The 24,124-nt window shown below is 45.5% G+C and overlaps 1 protein-coding gene and 1 pseudogene across 1 annotated transcript; both read left to right on the top strand.

Moving 5' to 3' along the window:
• Positions 1 to 6,614: 6,614 nt before the first annotated feature.
• LOC144366236 (large ribosomal subunit protein mL45 pseudogene) lies at positions 6,615 to 7,497 on the top strand (annotated as a pseudogene).
• Positions 7,498 to 14,008: 6,511 nt separating this feature from the next.
• Positions 14,009 to 16,717, top strand: LOC144366233 (protein FAM25A-like). The gene is made up of 4 exons (XM_078020108.1): positions 14,009 to 14,184; positions 14,777 to 14,839; positions 15,177 to 15,239; positions 16,535 to 16,717. The coding sequence occupies exons 1-4, from the start codon at positions 14,112 to 14,114 to the stop codon at positions 16,639 to 16,641; spliced, it is 306 nt and encodes a 101-aa protein (XP_077876234.1). The 5' UTR covers positions 14,009 to 14,111; the 3' UTR covers positions 16,642 to 16,717.
• The last annotated feature ends 7,407 nt before the right edge of the window (positions 16,718 to 24,124 follow it).

Below are 24,124 nucleotides of genomic sequence, written 5' to 3'. Positions count from 1 at the left end.
CTCATGTCTTCCTTGAGACTCCAGATCATCTGAAGCATATATATCCTGTACTCTTTATCTGACATTCCATCTGTTGCAGCTATTACCTCTTCTAAAGTTGAGTTGACCTGCATTGCTTGTGGTCCTTTCTTTCCTTGTCTTTTCATACTGCTCGCGTTTCTTTCTGCTTGGTGCAACTGTTGTGTTTTTGAAATTTACCTCCTATTTATTTATATTGCTCTTGTATAGTTGGGAAGTCTCCCTTGCAGGGCGGGTAGTGGCTGTGCTCCTCCCCTAATTAGGGTGGTCTGTCTACCACGCTAATTGGTCGCAGGTCTGCCCCCACTGCAGGCACTGGTGGCTGTTCTGCTCTGACCCCACTCCAATTGTGGTAACGTAACTACCACACCCTGGGGTCGTTGGTCCTGATCTGGATGTGGGTGGCGGCTCTGCTGTGCCCCCACTCCAATTGGTGTGACGTGTCTACCACGCTGGCAGACCTCTAGGCCGGTGGGTCGCAGTTCTGCACAGCCCCCACTCCCAATGGGGGTACCTGACTACCTCTCCAACGGGTCGCTGAGCCCCCTCCGGACCCGGGCGGCGACCCTGCTCCACCCCCACTCCAACCAGTGTGACGCGACTGCCTCAGTGTTACGTGACCACCACGTTGGCAACCTACCTGGCCTGTCTTGCCAGTGGGTCGCTGGTCCTATTCTAAGCGTGGGCGGCTTCTCTCTTCAGCACCAGCTGCATTTGGGGTTTCATGGTACCACGCCGGCGGGTCACTTGGCCTGCTCTGGGCGCAGGTGGAAGCTCCACTCTGCCCCCACAGCACCCAGCAGGACCCTGGCCGAGAAGCAGTCACCGCCGGTTCCCTAGCCTTGGGCCAAAGCAGCTTAGGTAGCAAGAACCCCGCCTTTCCGATCCTGATACACTCTCCGCTGGGAGCTGGCCCCAGTGAGGGACCCCTGGGGTTCCCCAGCCCCAGGCCAAAACTGTCTCGGGAGTCAGAACCCAGTCGCCCCAAGCTCAGCGCACGCTCCACTCGGAGCTCGCCTTCACAGGCAGTCTCCGCAGATTCCTCAGACCTGGGCCCGGTTAGCCCCGGAAACCCAAGTCCCGGGAACCCAAGTCCTGCTGCTCAGTGCCCGGCACACGCCTTGCCAGGCACGAGCCTTCAAGAGTATTCTCCACAGAATCCCTAGTCCCGATCCTGAGCAAGAAATCTGTCTGCTAGACGAAGGCAAATACCAGCCTGAATTCACCTGTTCCGTAGCTGAATGAGCTGAGATCAGCAGAACAATGGGATGATTACATCATCTCTCCAAGATGGAGGCCGCCGTCCTCCGTGGTCAGACCGGTGACTGGAACCGCCGCTTCTCTCCTCTGTCTCAAGCTGGAACTCCGCACCAAGCGCTGCCGATGTATCACTGGCAGGGGCCCCCCGAATCCGTATCGCTGTTCTCCCTCTCCTCGCTGTTCTCCCGCTCCGGCTCCCTGCCGATCCCCAGCGCGCGCCACAGACAACCCGCCGCGGAGCGATCAGGCTATGCGACCCTCCGTGCGGAGAAATGGAGCTCCCACTGCCGAACCTCGCACGATGGAAACCTGTCTATTAGATTCTGTAGCGCCTCAATTTCACTGGAAATTCCCAACAAGATATCCTTCAGCCGTTTCATATCTTCTTTCACTGGCTCAGTGATGCAGCGCACTGGGGTGATGCACTCCTTTCGCCGCCATCTTCTAAAAAATCCTTAAATTCATGTCCTTGAATATTTAGTTTTAGCATGGGGCGAGAATCTAAATTTAAAGAAAGCATAGCCCAATTTATACCTGTGGAGCCAAATCCCTTGGAACCTCTTTCTACAGCATGACTGGAAAATTTATCATGTAGGCTTGGTATTATTAGTAACTGTGCTATTCTATCTCCTGGTGAAATTATTGATATACCCTTTGGAGAACTGGCTATAATTTTTATTTCACCTTCATAATCAGGATCAATTACCCCAGGACTTATTAAAAGTCCTTTTAGAGTAGAAGAACTGCGTCCAAATAATAAGCCTACTGTTCCTTTGGGAAGAGGTCCTTTCACCCCTGTGGGAATGATTTGAACTCCCATCTCTGGAGTTAGTACTGATCTGGCAGAGGCGCAGCTGTCCAACCCTGCGCTCCCTCTGGTTTGTCTGATGAAGGATCTGATGTCCTGGGCACTACCTTGATGGTGCTGCTGGGTTCCTCCAGTGCTCCGTATATTTGTGGTTTGGGGCCCCGGAGCATTGGGGCCCCCTGTCCATTTTTTGGCAACGGAGCCCGATGCCTTTGTCCACGGTATTGTGGATAAACACCTTGTCCTTGTTCATTTTTTGATAATGGAGTACCCTCTATGGTGGCTTGAGAATGGCATTCATTAGCCCAATATAATGGAGTACCCTCTATGGTGGTTTGAGAACGGCATTCATTAGCCCAATGTCTCCCTCTACGGCATCATGGGCAAATACCCGGTATTCTACTCGTTTGACACCTAGTTTTGTTAAACCCTCCTCCTATGGGGCAATTCCTTTTAAAATGTCCTGTTTGTTGACAATTGCAGCATGTTCTTGGCCTGGCATATAAAGCCTGTTTTACTGCAGCTGCCACAATTTGCCCTTGTTCATTAATGTCTCTGGCATCTAAAGCCTGTTTTACTGCAGCTGCCATGACTTGCTCTTGTTCATTAATGTCTCTACATTATTTAATACATGTGTTTAAATCTTCCTGTTTCCATGGTCTAATGATATCTCTGCACCAACGATTCGCTTGGTCATAAGCCAGTTGTTTTATTAATGGCATTGCTTGTTCTGTATTCCCAAAAACTCTGGTAGCTGTTTGAATAAGCCTATCTACAAATTCAGCGTAAGGTTCATTAGCTCCTTGTATTATCTTAGATAATTGACCTTGTAAACCTCCATGTCCTTGTAAAGTCTTCCATGCCTTAACTGCATCTACAGCAATTTGTAAATATACACCAGGATCATATGCAATTTATTGCTGCCGATCCTCATAAGGTCCCTTTCCTAACAACATATCTAGATTTCTCTGAGGATAACCAGCTGCTGCATTTCGCCTAGCCGTCTACTTGCAAAATTCCTCATTGGCAACCTTCCATAACAGGTATTGTCCTCCAGTTAGCACAGCTTTACAAACATTAGCCCAATCTGCTGGCGTCATGTTTAAGTTGGTAATGGATTCGACCAAGCTTACAGTGAAGGGTGCTTGAGGACCATAGGTTGTTACAGCCTCTTTTAGCTCCTTCACTGATTTGAAATTTAAACCCTGGTGAATTCACTGCCCTCCTACCTCAAATACAGGGCATACTTGAGATCCTGTCTCAGGATCCCAACTATAAACTGCGGGGGTTGGGGGTCTCCTAGCATATCTACTTTTACCATGTCTTGTGCACTTTTAAACATCTAGAAACACTAGATGTTTCTGACAAGGACTGAAGTTTCCAACTATACATACAGTAGCACTGAAGAAACAGCAGCACTTACTTATCAATGGCTGTACTTTGAAGCAAAACTCCTCCTTTTTTTAAAGGAGAGAATTTGAAAGTTTCTTCCAAACAGTAACATTCTGGCCTAGAACCCTTCTCTTTCTAGTCTTATCAACCCACAGGTCAATATTTGCATCTGTAATGCTGACAGATGACTTTAACAATTTCACTTCCTAAGTGATTTTAAGAACAGTCTTTTCTATGAATTTAACACAACATGTACTCAGTGTGGTAGTTTACCAACTCTACTCTTATCCTACACTGGCAAACTCTTTAACATCTAGATAGACTAGACGTACAATAGGACTCATTTGTCCTTTATATACACTCTTTACACAGAATAGTAAAACAAAACTCACAAATAGAAGGGACAATGGTCAATTGTGCTTCACAGAAAATACACTGGTATAAAGCCCTTTATATTTTCTTTTCCTGCTTCTTTCCTGAACCAGCACTGACATAATATGTCCTGCTCAGAGAAGTCTTTGGATCATTCCATTGGCACAAGACAGATATTTCCTCATGAATTTAACCAAAAGATATCTAGGTCATGTCTTACTTACTACTTCTACTTTTAACATACTTTGTGCACTTCTCCATATCTAGAAAGACTAGATGTTTGAAATAAGAACTTAAGTTTGTCCACTATGTGCATAGTTGTGTTAAATAAAGTAAGACACATGCAAAAATTGTTACACCTGAAAGTGTCTTCTAAGTAGGATAATTCTTGCCTAGAATTCTTCACTTCTTCTAGTTTTTCTCCTCTGTCACATATGTCACCCCTGAGTGTCACATGATGTGATGTTACAATTTCACTTCCAAAAGTCGTTTTCAGAAGACTGCCTTTCTATGAATTGTAACAGAAAGTGTACAAACAATATTCTGAGCTCTTCGATGTTTGGGAGATGCTATAGGTTGTGTTAAATGAGAAGAGGCCATTGTTTTGAACTAAGCTCCTACAGAGACCGAGATGAAGACCAAAATGGAGTTTTAGGTAGGGGCTAGCAATGAGCAGTGAAATGCATGGTAAGGTCATAAAGGGTTTTTAAATCACTTTAGGGTCCTTCTTTAGACTCACTTAAGAAATCAAATGGTGGCAGTTAATCTGTAGAAAAAAGGAAGAAGCTATTTGTAAAACACATCATGAGCAGAGCATTAATGGGACTAACAGACAGGGTCCACTGAGGATGATGTGAAGTTAGAAATTTCGGCTATAAGTGTCTCCAAGTATCTGGGAAAGAAGACACTTTTAGTAGTGCAGGCGCAGTAAGGTAACTTCTGACCGGTTACTGACCCCAGTGTCCACATTAACATGAGATTGACTTGTAGATGAAGCCCTCCTAAATAGGATGGCCACCATGACAGTTCTGGAGAGGACCAACTAAGTCAAAAACCCCACCACCCGATGTGAAGAAGTTAAAAACCTGGTTGGAGAATGTTGCTGGAGGGGGACTCGAGTTTTCAAGTCAACCATAACACATTACTAAATTTGGAGACAGCATTGGCTCCTGTCTGGTTCTCTGCTCAGAGATGCCCCCATCCCCTGCCCTGAGAGTGCTCTCTGCTTGAGCCTCATCCAGCTTTTACTTTTTTCACCTCACTTTTTCTTTACTTTCACTGATAATAAAGTTCTCTGCCATGGCTTTTGGGGTCTGACTTCAAAGTTTCTTTTGTCAGAACCCAAGATCCAAGGTTTGGAGTTTCAGCTCCCTGCTTTCCTGTAAAAGGAAGCTTCATGCTGAAGTTCCAAGTCACCAAGCTGACACTCAGTGGATTGTCTGACCTGCCCAGCAATCAGGATTAGAGAGACTGCCAAATTACCAAAGAGGCCAGTTTCAATTGGCATGATGATGAACTTCCCTCAGCCTTAATCCTCCCACAAAAAGACAACCTGACATATTCTGGTTATTTTTAATGGGCGATGTGAGATGCTCTCTCATTGTAGTTTTGATTTGTATTTCTCTGATGATTAATGATATTGAGCCTCTTTTCACATAAGTATGTAGCTCTATTTTAAAATATTAACTACTTGCCAAAGTCTGGCTTCCTTCTTTGGAAATTCCAAGTATGGGTATGGGGGTCTTTCCTACTTTGTTTGCATGTGAATCATTTACTCCCAAATGATACACACACAATGCTGCATTTCCTTATGATTCCTTTTTTTCTTTGATTTAAAAATTTTGTTCCTTAATTACCTACTGTGGTATCCACTTTCTTGTGCTTCTTATCTGAAAATGTCTTCCTTTGTTTCTTGCTTCCTTCCTCCCTCTCTCCCTCCCTCCCTTCCTACTTTCCTTCAATTCTTTCTTTTCTGTGGTACTGGAGATTGAACCTGGGAATGCTCTACATTTGCAGCCCCTTCCCTACCCCCCCTTTTTTTTAAGGAACAGTCTCACTAGATTTCTGAAGCTGGTCTTGAATTTTCCATTCTTCTGCTTCTGCCTCCTGAATCTCTGAGATTACAGGCATGCACTACCATGCCCAGCATGTCTTATCTATATTTCTTCTAACTTACTCATGAATTATGTACATCCTACTACTCCTCTTGTTTGGCCATTTCATTTGAGAATTCTGGTATTCCTGACTTACAGTTTTCCTTCATAACTGCTCCTGTTTATAAAGTGTCTTCAGTTGTTTTAAAAATTCATGTTGGAAGGTTGTGTAATCATTTTCATGTGCCTTTTATGAAGTAAACTTGGCAATTGGATTTCCATATTTTTCTTGTTATTGCTGTTTGTATTTGGGAGTGAACCCAGGGGTGCTTTATCAAGGAGATATATCCCCAGCCCTTCTATTTTTATTTTGAGAGATGGGGTCTCTCTAATTTGCTGGGGGCCTCACCAAGATGCCTAGGTTGGCTTTAAACTTGTGATCCTCCTGCCTCAGCCTTTCAAATTGGTGGGATTATAAACCTGTGCCCCCATGGCCTGCTTGATAGGATTTCTTCATGTGCAATGGAGCTTTTGTTTTCTTTCTCATATTTAAAAGCAGTGTGTTTTGACTACTAAGCCAGCTCCACCCTTTGCGCCTTCTCTCCTACCTCACACACTTCTTGCAGAGCCCCCATCCCAATGGCCTTTGCGTGAACAAAACGGCAGGCCCCATGCCTCAGAGGTTGTCTTGCTTATACAAAGCTTAGGGATGGTGGGCTCAGCAGTCCCTCTTGATGACTCAGTCTATAGCTGTCGTTCCAGTAAGAAGTAAAGAACGTTTCACACCTCCTGCTTATGAACCCAAATACAAAACAGAAAAGGAGTTTATAGAACATGCCTGGAAAGCAGGATTGGTTATTCCCCAGAAGGTTTGGACCGGCCCAGACATGTGGCCTGTACAGCTGGTATCTTTGATGCTTATGTTCCTCCTGAGGGTGATGCTCCAATGTCATCTCTTTCAATTGAAGGACTGAAAGAGAGAACTGAGCGATTGAAGAAAAATGCAGCACCACAATTGTCAATGCAGAAGATAAAAGAATTTGATGCCAATTTAAAACAGAGGCCTTCCCTGAAAAAGCTAAGGATTTCTTCATAGAAGCTCACCTTTGTCCAAACAACTCAGACCACACTTTGGTAACGGAACACTATTTTCTGGATTATTCTGGGACATGGAGTATAAGACTGTCTGCTGGGGCTTCCTGGAATCTTTCGAGCCAGCCCAGGTGGTGCAGGTTTGCTGCTAGAGTTTGGTGAACCAGAGGAACATGTGTGGTCCGCAAGCACACACGGCAGACTCTAGCCATCTATGATCGGTTGGGGCGGTTGATGTATGGACAAGAATGTGCCAAGGATGTCTTGGGTTATATTGTGTTTGAAAAACACCTGGTGAACCCTACGGGAGCTGGAGAATGCATGGCAAGATTGTTCCCCCGTGGGCGCCCCCTAAGCAGCTCATCCTTAAGATGGTGATGATGGATTCCTGGCCTCCAGCAGGAACCTTGGGGAAAATGTGAAGAGGCACAAAGAGAAGACCATAAGTCGCAGCTAGCCTGATGACAAAAATGACTCTTGGGGTAAAACCCTGGTGATGATGAGGCTGGACGTTGTGAAGCCATCCATCTCTTTCAGACCACCCCTGTTTCCTCCTGCCCTGCTTGGATCTTTTGAGCAGATTCATTGTTCAACCATGTCTGATGGCTGGGCCCAGGTGGTTGGCTAGTATGCATAGCCATGAACCCTTTTTCTTTTTAAAATCACATGTCTAAGGCTGGAGATGTGGCTTAAGTGGTAGCGCGCTGGCCTGGCATGCGTGCTGCCCAGGATCGATCCTCAGCACCACAAACAAACAAAGATGTTGTGTCCGCCAAATACTAAAAAATAAACATTAAAAAATTATCAAAAAAATCATATGTCTAGTTTCTGAGTCTAGATGAGAGAAAATATGTTTCAGTGAACAAACATCTGATAGTTTTTTTTCACAGCAGAGACTGTGCGAGCTAATAGGCAACTTTTTTTGTAATCACTGGGCAGAGATCAGAGTTTGAAATAAAATACTATCAGAATGTTGGACAAATTTTGGTGTTGTGCCTTGTGTGGTGACACTAACCTGTAAACCCAGTGACTTGGGGGCAAGAAGATTGTAAGTTTGAGGCCAGCCTGGGCAACTTAACAAGATCCTGTTTCATAACAACAACAACAACAAAACAACAACAACAAAAAACATGAAAAGGACTAGAGATGTAGCTCAATGGTAGAGCACCCCTGGTTTCAATTTTTTCTTTTTCTCTTTTCTCTTTTTTTGGGGGTGGGTTCTATATATTTCCCCCAGTTGAAATTCAACTTGGGGAATAGGCCAACCTTCAAGTGGAAGACAAGCCTAGTTGTGAGTGACCTGACTTCCAGGATATCCAGAATTGGAAGAATAATTAGTGTTTATAAAATTGTGTATCACTTAAGAGAGTCTTTTTCCATAAAGTTACTTTCTGAATTAGCATTTATACTTTGTAGAAGTATATAAATATAAAGAAATAATTTATTCCTCAAAAAAAAATTAATAAAAAGCAGTACGTTTTGAGCCAGGCAGGCATGGTGTAACCTATGTTCCCAGCTGCGATGAAGGCTCAGCAGGAAGATCACAATTCTAGGATTTTGAGGCGAATCATGTACCATGTGAGTGACACCCCATCTCAAAGAATACATATATAAAATGAAAGCATTGCTGGGTGCAAAGGCCAGTGGCACACACCTGTACTCCCAGCAGCTTGGGGGGATAGGCAGGAGAGTCACAAGTTCAAAGCCAGCCTCAGCAACTAAGGCCCTATCTCTAATTAAATATAAAGAGGTGCTGGTGATATGGCTTATTGGGTTCAATTTCTGGTACAAAAAAAAAGAATATAAAAAAATTAATGTATGTTTTTTTGAAGTGAAGTTTAACAATTCATATCTATTGTGTGCTATTCTATTGCAAGAAAATTTGTGAAAAATGTACAATTTTCTGCTTAATTCAAAAGCTAAAGAGGTTGGTGAGCTTTTTTTCAGGTTACAGTTTAAGACTTCATAAAGTACTGCTTGTGGTTAAATCATGTGTGTTCTGAAGGGCAGTCGATGACACCCCAGTCTTCTCACTATTTTACACCAGTGATGTTCACCCAAGTGCAGCTATGGCACTCTTCAATCTGGTCTTAGTAATCCTAGCCACAGTTTTGTAGCCCACTCCCCATTTTGCTTCCCAATAAACAAATATTTGGGGCAGGTTGTGGCTGTTGAACTGCTGGCATCTTTGGCTCACACAGCATTCCACGAAGACAGAGGGCACATGTGTGGCCCCTGGGTAAAATGTCACTGGATGGGATTTCATGGAAAGCTTCAAGAGTTTTGTCTTTTGTGAAAGTTTCAGTGACAGCTGATGAAGGCTAAACCGGGACAGTGGTTGAAGGGGACAATTCGGCAAAAGACTCTGAGAAGAATTGTTCTTCTCTACCCCCTCCCTTCTCAACTTAAGGGTCCCAAATGCTAAAGGGTAAGTGGATTTTCAGATGAGCAGGATATAGAAGAGACAATGGAATGGAGAGATCTCCTTTAGACCCTTGCAAGGTCTGCAGATGCCCCAGTTTCTGAGTTTCTTAGCACTACTCAGCATAGACTGAACCCCTTGGGAGCTCACATATACAAAGACCATTTACTCATCTCAGTACCTTCCTTTTTCCAGGATTAGAGGCTGTCAAAAACAAAGACATGGACAAGTCCATGCTGTCTGTCTTGTTCCACTTAATTCATTTGTTTGCAGTCATAAGCATGTTGTTTATTTACTTGTAACTACATACCAAAGAAAGGATGCATTCATTTGAATCCTTTAACAAGATCTCATAGTTCATGAACCAAAGACTTTACAGCAAGATTAGAATACAGAGTTCTGGTCGGCTGGGGTTGTGGCTCAGCAGTAGAATGCTCGCCTAGCATGTGCGAGGCCCTGGGTTAGATCCTCAAAATCACATAAAAATAAATAAGTAAACGAAATAAAGGTATTGTGTCCAACCAAAATATATATATATATATATATATATATATATATATATATATATATATATATTTAAAAAAGAATACAGAGTTCTGTTTCCTCTCATATTTAAAATAGATATGGTGAATATTTGATTTTTGGTATATATCATTATGATTGGTATTTAGGTGCTCTCTTACAGAGGTCTAAATTAGTATGTTTCTTAAATGTCCTCTAAGTGGTCTTTTACCCAGAGTGTTTTCATTTGGAATCACCTTTCATGATAAAGTCAGTGTTCAAATAGGAAAGGAGAGAGAGAGAGGGAGAGAGAGAGAGAGAGAGAGATATGAGCTACAGAGGGGCAGGTAGAGAAGAGGTGGAAAGAACTCCTCAGTTCTGTTCTGGGGAGTTTTCTGAGAGTCCTCTCCTCCTGGGAGTATGTGGCTGGCAATAGGGGATACCTTCCCTCTGGTCCCTCCCCACTTCCTGTTCCTCCTCACTTCCCTGGCTTCCTGTACCTGTGCTGCTGGCCTCACCTGCCTCTGGGGTTTGCAATCTTCCTCTGTCCTCATTCTCCACAGTGAAGTGAGGATGTGGGGATGGTGGCCTTCCTTTGCTTCTTCTGGTTGCTCCCTAGAGTTGGAAGGAGACATGGGACCCTTTAGAATTTAACCACTGCCATGTTGCCACCAGACCTGGAAGTCTGGCAGGCGTTTTCCCTTTGCTCTGTCCACACACTGCTCCTCCCTGCCTGGCCCCCTCACCCTGACCCTGACTGGGATCAGCCCAGAGGGAACATCCTGGGAAAGTGGACAGGGGAGAAATAGTGATTCCCCAGGTACCTTCTTGCTGGGCATGGTTTGGGGGCAGCTTTGTTCCTCTAATCATGGTGGTGGTTCCTGTCTGCTGACCCTTTCTTTTATAGCCATGGCTCCTTTTGGAGGCTGTGAAGGCCTCTCTTGCCCCTGTGGACCCAGGACATAAAACTGCCACTACTGCTGCTCACTGGGTGCTTCACCATTGCGCATTGGTCCCTAAGCCTGTTCCCATCTCCATGAACAGTCCCTTTACTCAAGTTCTCTTTCAATGGGCCCTCTGATGGCCACCAGGAGCCTGCTTGTCTCATGGATGTATGAAGGTCATTATGCTCGGCATGTCTTCCCTTGGTGGCTAAAGAGCCAAGAGTCCAGTATCTGGATGAGAGAGGATCCCCTGTGGCAGGGAGGGGTCAGTGAGTGCAGGATCTGTGGGCAGAGCATATACTATGAGCTGAAATTCATGAAGCAGAAGTAGGAGGAGGCCTAGGCAGAATGGACCATCACAAAACTTTTGATGTTTGTGAGAGCTATAGTCCCAACCACACAAGAAAATGTTGTGCTTAGCCAGGCACTGCAGTGTATGCCTGTAATTCCAGGGATGTGGGTGGCTCAGTCAGGAGGATCGCAAGTTTAAAGCCAGCCTCAGCAATTAAGCAACACCCTAAGCAATTTAGAAAATCCCTGTCTCGAATTAAAAAATAGAAGAGGCTGGGGATGAGGCTCAGTTGTTAAGCATATTTGGGTTCAATGCTTGCTACCAAAAAAGTAATGAAAAATAAAACAATCAAACAACTAAAAGTCATGCTTTAGACATTTGGGATAGCCTCGCCTAATTGAGTATTTAAAATAAACATTAAAAAATTGATAGTTGCTAAGAGACAAATTGCTCTTAGAAAATTTGACTCTCTGTGACCTGATGATTTAGCCTGTTGTTCCTTTGCCAGACTGAGTTATTGGGGAAATTCCCCTTGAAGTCTACTCCTGTCAACTCCAGAGTCTTCTGTCTAAGAGGAGGTGGACTTGACCTTCTGACTCAGGATATACTAGCATGGGTGCCTATTCTTTAGACCCTTCTCTTGGGGCTCTCTTCTAAGATGAGGCAGTGGTGGGTGGGCTTCACCTGAGTTATCTTCAACTTGCTCCAGACACTTGAAATTTGTCTGTTGCAGGAGATGTCTGAGTCAGCCCCCCAAAACAGAATCCATTCCTGGTTAACAGGGTCTCTAGAGAAGGATTCAGCCTCTGGGGTGCAATGTAGGGGCACCTGTGTTGGGCTGGGAGCACAGGGGCTGGTTATTGATAGAGCTGGGAAACCAAGGGGGACTAGACAAAGGCCAGAGCAGAAGGGACTGGTGTCTGCATCCATTTTTGGAAGTTTGGTTTCTTGCCTTCTCTGTATCAGGCATTTGGAACCTGTCTCTAGGCAAAGGGCCATTGAGTGTCCTCACTGAAGTGGTCACCTTGAGGCAGTGTATTAAAGAGGGACAGGATCTCCTGGACAGGAGGGGATGTGGAGGGCCAGCAGTGTCTGAGAGGGAGGGAAAGGCAGCTGTTCAAAGAGGCTGCAGTGGGCAGGGCTCCAGGCAGGCTCCTGTGGACAGAGCCCTGCTGAGGGGCTGAGCTCTGAGGAGGGTCTGTCAGGGCTGGTGGGTCCTGAGAGGGGATCTCTGACAAGCACACTAGCTGGGGCTTGTGGGGTGGGGTCTGGAAGCTGGTGGGTATCACTTCTCAGGGGAGGGGCAGAGAGGACCACTGTGGAGGTGAGAGTCACACACAACCTCCAAGGAATCAGAGAAGGGTGTGATGGGTCCAGGGAGCATCCTCATGTGTCCCTCTGCCCCATTCCCATCAGCTTCCCTGGCTCCCGACCTCCACCACCTTTGCCCTGGGTGGCCTCTGGCGCTGGAACAAGGGCAGCATAGGCTCATCTGGACCTGATTAAGCTCCACAGTCCCCACCTCATGGTTCTTCCCAGGTCTCCGGGTCACAGGTATCTACTTGGATAACTGGCAAGTGGAGAATTATTGTAATCCCTTTGTTAACGAGGCCTCTTTCAAATTGTTTAAGCCTTGATCCACCTCTGCCCAAGGGAGGTGGCAGTGATACGTGTGGGGCGGAGGCCTCAGGATCCTGAGGTGCTGTTGCCCACAACATGCTCGACCCACCCCAGGGAGACTGGTCTTAGCTCAGAGCTCTCCCAGCAACTTGGCCTGTGCCATGTGTGACGTTTAAGGAGCAGTAAAGCTGCTTTCTGTGGAATTCCAGCTAGGTCCAGAGAACCTCCTGGGTCTACTCTAGGACCTGGAATGTGACTTTCTGACCTTGCAGAATCTTTCCTACAGACTGATCCCCAAATGCATAGAGGTTCCAGGATTCTTCCACATGCTGGCTGCCCCAGTACTGGGCCGCTCAGGAGCATGAGTGAATGATAGTCAGCTGACTGGAAAGTCAGGGTGACTACCTGGCTCAATGCAGTTACCTTCTCTATTTGCAGAGCCCAGGTCCTTAAGAATAGGAAGGGCGGTGCTGGGGATGTGGCTCAAGAGGTAGCACGCTCGCCTGGCATGCGTGCGGCCTAGGTTCGATCCTTAGCACCACATACCAACAAAGATGTTGTGTCCGCCGAGAACTAAAAAATAAATATTAAAAATTCTCTCTCTCTCTCTCTCTCCCCTCTCTCACTCTCTCTTTAAAAAAAATAAAAAAAGAAAAAAAAAGAATAGGAAGGGCATTGGTGACGACTCCTTATTTTTTAAATATTTTTTGTACTTGCTGATGGACTTTTGTTTTTATTGGTTTCTATGTGGTGCTGAGAATTGAGCTCAGTACCTCACACATGCTAGGCTAGTGCTATACCTGTGACTACAACCCCAGCCAGCCCACCACTCTTGTGTGCCTATCCTCAGGGGATACCTGAGTCCCCACAGCCCTAGAATCTCCAAAATCCTGGCTAGGTTACACTGGGAACCTTGAATAGCAGACTGGGCAGCCTGGGCAGTTTCACCAGCTGCATACCAGGGGCTGAGCTGGTAGGTCCTTGTCTCCGAGCACTCAGGGCCCTGGCTAGGCTGACATCTCTTACTCAGCTTCAGCCCTGACCCCTGTCCTTCTGCTGCACAGGGTTGCTAGGACATGGGTGGGGGTACTGTGGGGTGTCTCACTGCAAGAGGTGCTTGACTAGCACTGGCATGCCCCACCCAGCCTCTTCCTCTAGCTGCCCTCTCCAGTGACTCATCTGCCCAGCCTCCTACAGGTCAGGTGAGGGTTTGGTGCTTAGTGAGACATCAGAGGCCTGTATAAAAGCACACTGGTTCAGTCCCCAGCATCCGTCTGTCACTGCCTGCTGTTGCACAATGCTGGGACTCCTGGGGCAAATAGCGGCTGACAACCTGGCCCGTCGCACTGAAAAGGCCACTGAGGAAGCCGGTAAGGACCTAGGGCTTCTTTCCCCCAGTGTGGGGTCAGGGCAGGTTTGACTGGGCCTGTCACAAGCTGATCCCAGGAATCAGGCCAGGCCTTGCGGCCCACTGAGGGCCCATTGGGAACCCTGGCCTATCACCCCACCAGGAGAGATGGAGCTATGGGGTGCAGATGCTGGGGAGGGCAGTTTAGGGTGAAGCCCCCAGAGCCACACTGCCCCAAGCAGCCCTCTCTACCTGTGGGGTGTAATCCAGGATTCGTGGTAGAAGAGAGGCCAGGCCAGATGAGGCTCCTGGGGACAGGTGAGGAACACAGGTGCTGAGTGGTCAGCTGGCAGTTTAGATGTTTTTCTCTGAAGACCTGGGAGACCTTCTGCGTCACAACTGCCTGTTCTCAGTCCCTGCCAGACTGAGGAGCATGGAGGGCCCTGTGTCCTCATCGGGCTTCCTCAGCTCCTTTTCAGAAGCCAGGCCCTTCTGTGCCAGCCTGAATTGGATGGGGGTGGCATCCTGGAGCTCCACCCTGGGTGTCCAGAGGTGCTGGGAAGGGAAGCAGGCTTGCATGGTGGCCCCACTCTGAACTGGTCTCCTTTTTTCAGTTGATGCTGTGGGGGAAGTGGTGAAGGACGTGGTGGAGCACACCACTGAGGATGGAGAGCAAGGTACTGAGGGCTGGGGTTGGGGATGGGGCAGAGGGAAGGGTGGAAGAAAGGAAGGAAAGGAAGGAAAGAGGAGAAAAAAGAGAGAAAGTGGGAAGGAGAGAAGGACAGAAGGAAGGGCTGGGAATGTAGCTCAGGGGTAGAGAGCATGGAGGGCTCCTTGTCCTCAACGGGCTTCCTCAGCTCCCTTTCAGCAGCCAGGCCCTTCTGTGCCATCCTGAATTGGCTGGGAGTGGCATCCTCGAGATCCACCGTGGGTGTCCAGAGGTGCTGGGAAGGGAAGCAGGCTTGTATGGTGACTTTGTCTCTGAATTTGTCTGAACTGGTCTCCTTTTATCAGTTGATGCTGTGGGGGAAGTGGTGGAGGACGTGGAGGAGCACACCAATGAGGATGAAGATCCAGGTACTGAGGGCTGGGGTTGGGGATGGGGCAGAGTGAAGGAGGGAAGGAAGGAAGGAAGGAAGGTAAGAGGAGAAGAAAGAAAGTTGGAAGGAGAGAAAGACAGAATGAAGGGCTGGGGAATGTAGCTCAGGGCTAGAGAGCTTGCCTAGCCTGCATGAGGTCTGGGATGCAATTTTCAGCATTCAGGATGAAACCAAAAAAGAACAAGTCCAGCATATAGTGGCGTATACCTACCATCCCAGCCACTGAGACTGAAGCAAGATGATTGTCAATTTGAGGCTAGCCTAGGCAACTTATGGAGATCCTATCACAACATCAAAGTACAAGGGGTTGAAGATGTAGCTCAGCTATAGAACATCCCAGGGTTCAATTCCTATTTCTGTGAGAACAACAACAACAACAAACTCCTAAAAGTTGAAGAGATGGAGGACAGGATGAAGAAGAAAAGCTAGGTGGGGCCAACACTTCCTTGCCCAACAAGGTCACCATCCCAACCCCCTTTTTGCATCCTTTCTGTTGGTGTGCAATTATCTCTGAGTTTGATCATCAGTTCAGACTAATCCTTGTGTTAAGATTCCACCCAGATAGTCTTCTCTGTAGAATATTAACACCAGGTCACAAAAGACCATGTGGCAGCACACTGGGACAAAACATTTAAGATATAAAATGATAAGCCCTGTGCAGTGGTGCTCATCTATACTCCCAGCCACTTGGGAAGCTAAGGCACAAGGATTGTAAATCCAAGGCCAGCCTGGGAAACTTCGTGAGACTGTCTCAAAATAAAACAAACAGGACTGGGGGTGTAGTTCAGTGGTAGGGCACTTGCCCAGCATGCAGTATGCCCTGGGTGCAATCCACAGTACCACATACACACAAAAGCCACAGACAGAGGCAAAATATTTATAATAGAAATGATAATCTGGCCTAACAACCCAATATAAAAAAGAGGAAAAGATACAAACACAAAAATGAAGAATAAATAGCCAGTATACCCATGAGCAGATACTCAGTCTCATTCAAACTGAACAAAGGCAGGTTGTTGGGGATATAAACCAAATTTGTTTTGTGGTACTGAGGACTGAATCCAGGGCTTTGTGCATGCTGGGTCAGCATCTACCCCTGAGATACAACCCCAGCCCCAGGAGGACCAGGTTTGAATTTATTCTGCCTCTGCCCCATGGGATGTGTCCAGGGTTGCTCCTGTCAGACTGCCACATCCCCCTGCCTCTCCAGGTGACATGCTGAGCACAGCAAGGGGTTCACTCTAACCTTTTCTCTGTTTTTCTTCCTGATAGCCCTTGATGAAGCCATAGCGGTTATCCTAGAGAGGAGAGAGAAAGTGTTGAAGGAAGCCCTTGAGAAAGTGCTCAAGCCTGTCACAGATGCTGTCACCACACAATAGAGGGCCTGGGCACACCAGGACAGTGAGCCTGTTGGCTATCCTCTCTGAATCTCAATAAAAAGCCATGCAATGTGCACCCTGAGTTCTTGATTTGTTGCTCTTTGAATGGGAACACTAGGCAAAGTTTTTGTTTGGGTGCTGGATCCTGAACCCAGGGCCTCACACTTGCTGAGCATGCACCCTAGCACTGCAGGGCACCTCCAGTCTCTGACAAGGTATTTTTAGGCTTTCTTGTAAGTCCACTAGAGAACACACCAGCATGGCAAGCACCTGCCAGTGGGTCAGGTCGTTTTGTAGGATGAGTCACATTATGCATCAGATACTTCTCTGGTTTCTCCTGTCAGTTGGCAGCTTTCCTGGCCCTCTCCCTGGTACTGGGGAGTGAATTCAGTGGAGCTTTGCCACTGAACTACATCCCCAAACCTTTACATCTTTTACTTTTAGTAAAGATCTTAAATGCCAGGCTGGACTTGGACTGTGATCCCCCTCTTCCAGGAGCATCGGGAGTAGATTTGATGACAGGCATGTGCCACCACTGTGCCTGAGCAGCAAGCTGTTCCATTGTTATCTGTGCTCTCTCCCTCCTTCCTTCTGCACCTCCTCACTCATGCTAACCTGTGTTCTACCACGAGCTCCCCTTCCATCCTAGGCTCTGAGAAAACACTGTTTCCCCAGAAACTACAGTTTTCAGATACCTGGATGCTTCAAATACCCCTAGAGGGATGACCTGTATTTGTCTTGCATGTTGTCTGGGTCTTGTTCTTGCAGGACTCAAGGAGAACAACAGACCAATCAGATTAAAATGTAGGCAGGGCAGACTCCCCACTCTGCTCCTTCATGATCTACAAGAGTCTCCGACAAGCATTCTTGTTGTTTAGTTGTGGAACCAGGTCAAAAAGGCCCTGAGTCCACTGTTGATTGGCCCTAGCAGCTGCTTGTGAATCTCCAGTGGGGCCTTGTGTGAGGTCCATTTGTCGATAGCAGTCAGTACTGCACATGTGTAAAAGCATGGAGCTTGAAGTTTTGGCCTACAAAAGAGGAAAAGATGTGTAAAAATGGAGCTGGGAGCAGTTTGTTCTTTGGAAGTAGAAGAAAGTGTGCTATGATCCAAGAAGGAATTAGTTGCTTACTATATTTCTGGTCTTTTCTAGAGTGGGCCTCACAAATTTCTGAATGGCCCTGGAATGTCCAAAGTTTCAGCATTGGAACTTTCCAGCTAGAGTTGGGCATTATATCTCAGTTTGGTTCCTGATGACGTCCCCTTTGTAAAACCTAAGCTGAGACGGCCATAATTCTTGTGGTGGCAGCGTAAACTGGAACACCTTCTGTGAATGGCGGTAGGTTTTTAGGACTTTTTCTTTCAGGTTTGCATGGGTACCCACAGTGCCCAAAAGGGCTCACACAGATTTCCTAGAGCATGTTTGTAATAGTGAGAGGTTGTTGGCCCCTAAAATACTAGTCAGCTATCACATGGATGGCCAGTGATGCTGTTTATTTGGTGTGTCACACATAACATGGAGTTTAATTCTACTGTATTAAAAATTCCTTAGCTTAAAACATGGGACCCAGGTCCACATGTCCATCAACTGGGATTGGACAACAAATACTGCATAGGTTTGAAATGGAATACTCTGTGACTACAAAAATGAGGGATAATACATATATATCATGAGTCAGTGTCCAAGTATCAAGAAGTGTTAAATATATATGTAGAATAAGTTCATTTTGATAAAGCAAAAATAATTGTATAAGGAAAAGCTGATAGCATTTATAGTGCAATGTTTTGTTTTACTTCCATCTCTCATTTTCTTTTTGATGTTTGTGGTCTGCAATGAGGGGGCATGAAATCAACTTCCATCAAACTATGCATGGTATAAAAAGCAATATAAAAGAGAGAGTGATGTCAGAAAAAATGGTGGAATAAGGACCGCTAAAAGTTTTCTCCTTTAGAAAAGCAATGAAAAAACTATTGTGTATGCAGAGGTCAGCAGCAACCAATGCCTTGGACCCCAACATTCTGACTGTTTGAAGAGTCTGCTTAACTATAACCTTCCATCTCCTTGAAAAACCTGAGAAAATGTTATACCCTTGCAATTGGCTCTCCAGACAAATTGAAAGTGGTGTGGGGCGGTGGGGATGAGGCTCAGTGCTAGAGCACTTGACAGGAATTTGTGAGGCCTTAGGTTTGATCCCCAGTACGACAAAAAGAAAATACCAAAAAGGAAAAAATACCCTCTGGCATTACGAGAATGGGAGGTGGTCACTTGATTTTGTGAAAGTAGGAGCAAATGTGACTCCATTTTGTTTTATGACTTCATCCTGTAAAACAACCATGCCAAGTAGAAGGGTCATGACTGGGGCAACATATTCTTTTCCTTTTGCTATAGAAATCTTTAAGAATACAAAACTACCTAATGGGGCATTGTTTCTGAAACTAGGGTAACGGGGCTCTGTTTCTGTAACTGGGGTGACTGGGCTAACTGTGATTGGTTAGGCTTCCCTCCACTTGACTGCACTGTCCCGCTTCTGTAACCTGGCTTGCTTGCAATGGCTAGACCCCTAACATCCCTTTTGCGGTTTTCAGGCTTATAAGGAGTGCCCTTGCCATTTTGGGGGGCTGATCAGGGGAACAGCTTTATGTTCTGGTCAGGGGACACCTGTGTGCTTCAATAAAGGCTTGATTTGATTATATGTGAGTGGTGTGGAAGTCAGTTCATGAAATCCTGGGACAAAGCTTTAACTATAACAATATGGTCACCTCTCCTTTCTCCTACTTTGGAACTTATGGATTGAACTCTTTAATTATCTGTCATGTAAACACCTGATGTTAAAAGGTAGAAAGCATATAAACACTGTCTGTAGCTACCTGTGGGTTAAATTTTAGTATATTACCTTCCAGAGGCTTCATCTTCCTTTTTTGTTATCATGGATTGATATCATGTTCTCTATCAGAACAATTTTGGGATTAAATTAATCAGTATTTATGGTTCTCATGACAATGCAGCAAGGTAGGACTCTGAACTAGTTTTCCGTCATCATACTTAAACACCTGAGATAATGAACTTACATAAGGAGGGAGATGTTGCTCTGGCTCCTGATTTCAGTTCCTGGTAACTTGCCCCAGTGCCTTTGGGCCTGTGGTGAGACAGGACATCATGGTGAGTGCAGGCAGTGGGGGAACTGTCACTGCAATGCAGCCTGGAGACAAAGAGCAAAGGGCTGGGGGCCAGTGCTCCCCAGTGACACACTTCCTTGTCCCACCATGTCTCAAGAGTGCCATAGGCTGGGGATCAAGCCTTCACTCTATAGTCCTATGGGGACATTCATCATTCTAAATGTAGCTCACTCTCAAGTTCAGAGTCAGCTCAGTAGAGCTCTAAAGTGCTTTCTTCTTCTGCCTGTGAACCCTTTTTAATGTTGTTTTATTGTGGTGGATGTATATTTCTCCAAGGCTCACATCTGAACCTGTGAAAACTCAACAACAAAAAAAAAACAATGGATGGGGATATAGCTCCCTTGGTAGAATGCTTATCTCACATGCATAAAAACCTGGGTTCAATTTCTAGCACTCAAACACACACAGACACACAGAACCACATACACACACACACAAAAAAAAAAAAAGAAAAGAAAAGAAAAAGAAAGAAACTTACCAAAACAAAACAAAACAAAAGAAAAAACCCTAGGCCTATATCCCTAGTTTAATAACTCGTAGAAGAAATCAGGGAAAAGCTTCATGATACTTAATTTGACAATCATTTTTCGGATCTGACACCAAAAACACAGGCAATAAAGTGAAAATAGATAAACTGAAGTGTATCAAATTTAAAACTTCTTTGTATCAAATAACACAATCAATAAAGTGAAAACATAAGCTAAGAAAATATTTGCAAATTGTACATTTGATAAAAAGTTATTATTCATAATATATAAACAGCTCCAACAATTCAAAAATAAAGTAACCCAATTACAAACAAGTCAAGTCACCAGGCGTGGTGGTGCATGTCTTTAATCCCAGAGGCTATTGAGGCTGAGGCAGGAGGATCCCACTTCCACAACTTTGCACTGTAATTCCGCCCACTCATCATCTATCCTTCCTTGCTGCATGTGCACTAGGACTTTTAAGTAAAATGAAAAAAACAAAACAAGTGACTATGCAACACTTCCCAGTTCTGGGATGATTTGGAGGAAAATAGAGTTCATCCTTTGTCCAGAGACTGGAGGCCACCCCACTCACCTCCTCCCCAGGGTCTTCCCCTGCCTGGAAGCAGATGGCAGTGTTTCCTTCCTGGCTCCAACCTTGTTCTACTGTGGGAGGCCATCTGTCTCCTGACTTTGACCTCTACCATCCTCAAAACTGGGTCCTGCCCAATTCCACGCTCAGGTCCCTGTGGCTGAGTGTCCCCCAGAGGAGTACTTTGCAAGCCTGCAAAATGAGCCAGGTTTGATTTCTTCCAGTTCAGAGAAAGGTCTGTGAAGAGACACCTGGGACAGTCTGAAGATGGTAAGGAATCCTCCCTCCTTCCAAATAGCAGAGTGGGAGAGAAGGGTGTGCAAAGTGTATTTAGAGTCGGTGTAGACACTAAGGGAGGCTCCCTTTGCCAAAGTGAAGGCTCTGAGGAGGGCACAAGCTCAGCCTTCTGATTATTGGGTAGGGGAGCTGCTTCCACAACTGAAGTTAGAGAGACTACAGCATACCCTGCCCCAGGAACTCCCTCCTGAAGGAAGGAGGAGCCATCTGTGGATCAAGTGTATGTTGCCTGGAGCAAGGGGCCTTCCTGTATGTGAGAGGGACATGAGCGAAGCTCCTCCAGAGTTTCAGTGCATGAATGGGTAAGAGGAGACGAGGTGGAAGTGTTCACATTGACATGGGATTGACTTGTGGATGAAGCCCTCCTAAATAGGATGGCCACCATGACAGGGCTGGAGAGGACCACCTAAGTCAAAACCCCACCACCCCACAGGAAGGATTGAACACTTGATTGGAGCAAGTTGCTGAAGGAGCACCCAGTTTTCAAGCCAACCATAAAACAGTACTAAATTTGGAGACAGCATTGGCTCCTTTCTGGTTTTCTGCTTGGAGATGGCTCTCTCTCTCTCTCTCTCTCTCTCTCTCTCTCTCTCTCTCTCTGTCTGTCTGCTTGAGCCTCATTTAGCTTTTCTTTCTTTTCACCTCACTTTCTCTTTTCGTTCACTGATAATAAAGTTCTCTGCCATGGCTTTTAATGTCTGACTTTAAAGTTTCTTTTGTCAGAATCCAAGATCCAAGGTTTGGAGTTTCAGCTCCCTGCTTTCCTGTGACAGGAAGCTTCATGCTGAACTTCCAAGTCACCAAGCTGACACTCAGTGTATTGTCTGACCTGCCCAGCAATCAGGGTTAGAGAGACTGCCAAGTTACCAAAGAGGCCAGTTTGAATTGGCATGATGGTGAAGGTCCCTCAGCCTTAATCCTCTCACAAAAAGGCAACCTGAAATAATCTGATGTGAACCAACATATTTGTATTGTTCTATGTCCTGTTCAATCCTAGCAAGGAAAGTTAACTTTGAAATGGCCAATCTGCTTTTTGCTCTTTGTTTCTTTCTTCAAATTCTCTGTTTGTAAAATAAAACTCAAGTCCTCAGCTCATTTTGTGAGTGTTACTCTAATCTAGAATGGACAATAAAACCACTTCAGATCATTAAGATGAGTTGTTGTGATTTTGTTCTTGACAATCTATAGCTTTTCTACATCATCCCTGTCTGGGTTAGAAATCTCTGGCTCACAGTTCTATTCTTGAGTTTGGGAGGGTTGGAACTCTGCCTTCTGGTGCAGGAGGGTTAGAGTAGGCACTAGCTAGAGCAAAGAAGATAGGGAAAGGAAGTTCAGGCTATGTCCCTGGGTGGCACCCAACTGGCCATTTCACTTCCCAGGTGCCACTTTTTTGTGGTCAGACAGCTCCCTGTCCACCTGGAGAAAATGGATCCAGTCTATGCTGGGGAAGTTGCCAAATGGTGAAATTGACAGAGGCGCACTTAACTGAGGTGGGAAATGGCTGTAACCTCTCCAAATGCATAACCCACAAGGTGGGAAGATGCCAAGCAGGCCATAAAAGCCCAGGATGAAGAAACAAGAGCTTGCCTCCTCTCTTGGCACAGCCTGCTACACGTTCTCTGAAGCATAATTTCATTTCACCAAATGAGCTCTTTATGCCACTTCTGTCTGAGTCTCAACTGAAATCTTTCTTTTGGGAAGGAAGACGAGAGCTGAGTAACATCATCCTGTCACATAGAGTCCAAGAGTTCAAGATGTCTGACCCCCTTTGGAATTTCTAAGTGACCTGATCTGTGGTGAGCCGTTCCTGTGGACTGTGGTCGCCATTACATGATGGCGCTTGCTCCGTTGTGGTCTGTGAAGGACAACTCCATATCAAAGAGAGTTGGCATATTCCCAGCTCCTTATCAGAGAAAGTTGGCGTGTCATTTTCTAGCACCCTGTGAGAAGGGTACACGTGGCAGCTTTGCATTGGGGTTCGCGGTGCTTTATTAAGGCTGGGAGGGGCATCCGAGGTTTAGTAGAAGGAGTAGTAGAAGAATTATTAGAAATATATCAAGGGCCTGAATAAACTGCTGAAAGAAGATTCCTGAGTCGCGTCTTCCTTGCGGGCAAGGGGGTCGTGACACTGATCTTTCTGGCTGGGCATCTTTTTTTCATCTTTGAAATGCAATAACGTTTTTAGAGTTGATTTTAATGACACTTGTTTGCGTTCAGTGTTCCCTGGTGTGTGCTTTGCCCTTTCAGTATGGATTCTAGATTTATTTGGGGATGTTGTTATTATTTTTTATGTTAAAATTTTTATATTTTAAAAATAAATTGTATTTGTAATTGGAAAACTATTATTATTTCTATATTTTTATTTTAGGACACACTACATTTTATTTATTTATTTTTATGTGGTGCTGAGGCTTGAACCCAGAGCCTCACTTGTGCTAGGCAAATTCTGTATAACTGAGCCATACCCCAGCCCCTGAGGACTTTATTTTTAATTGTAATTTTCCTTCTTACTTTAGTACAACCACTGGTCATATTCTTTTCTACATCTATGTGATTTCTTGCATATTAACATAAAATCATTTTAAAATTTGGGCTGGGGTTGTAGCTCAATGGTAGAGCACTTGCCTTGCCTTCGTGAGGCACTGGGTTCGATCCTCAGCACCATGTAAAAATAAATAAAAATAAAGATATTTTAAAAAATTAAAATTATATAAATTTAAGGTATATATTGTGAGGTGTCGTTGTTTCAGTACTGAGGATTAAAGCCTGGGGTGCTGTACCACTGAGCTCTATTGCCATTCCTTTTTATTTTATTTTAAAGGCTCTTGGTATATTGCCAGGGCTGGCCTGAAACTTGAGATCCTCCGGCCTCAGCCACCTGAGTGACTGGGATTACAGGTATGAACCAGCATGCCTGCTTTTTTGTTTTCCAAACACAGAGCCTCATGCATG

The sequence above is a fragment of the Ictidomys tridecemlineatus genome, chromosome 1 (genome assembly GCF_052094955.1).
Source record: "Ictidomys tridecemlineatus isolate mIctTri1 chromosome 1, mIctTri1.hap1, whole genome shotgun sequence".
Classification (NCBI taxonomy): Eukaryota; Metazoa; Chordata; class Mammalia; order Rodentia; family Sciuridae; genus Ictidomys; species Ictidomys tridecemlineatus.
Note: the sequence above shows the minus strand (reverse complement) of the source record. Positions and strands in the feature narration are given on the sequence as shown.

What these genes read in the sequence shown, in the direction of transcription:
- LOC144366233 (XM_078020108.1), top strand. Translation starts at nt 14,112, where the DNA reads ATGCTGGGACTCCTGGGGCAAATAGCGGCTGACAACCTGGCCCGTCGC. An exon ending in AAAGGCCACTGAGGAAGCCG is followed by an intron (nt 14,185 to 14,776) that starts GTAAGGACCTAG and finishes TCCTTTTTTCAG; the next exon opens with TTGATGCTGTGGGGGAAGTG. An exon ending in CAATGAGGATGAAGATCCAG is followed by an intron (nt 15,240 to 16,534) that starts GTACTGAGGGCT and finishes TCTTCCTGATAG; the next exon opens with CCCTTGATGAAGCCATAGCG.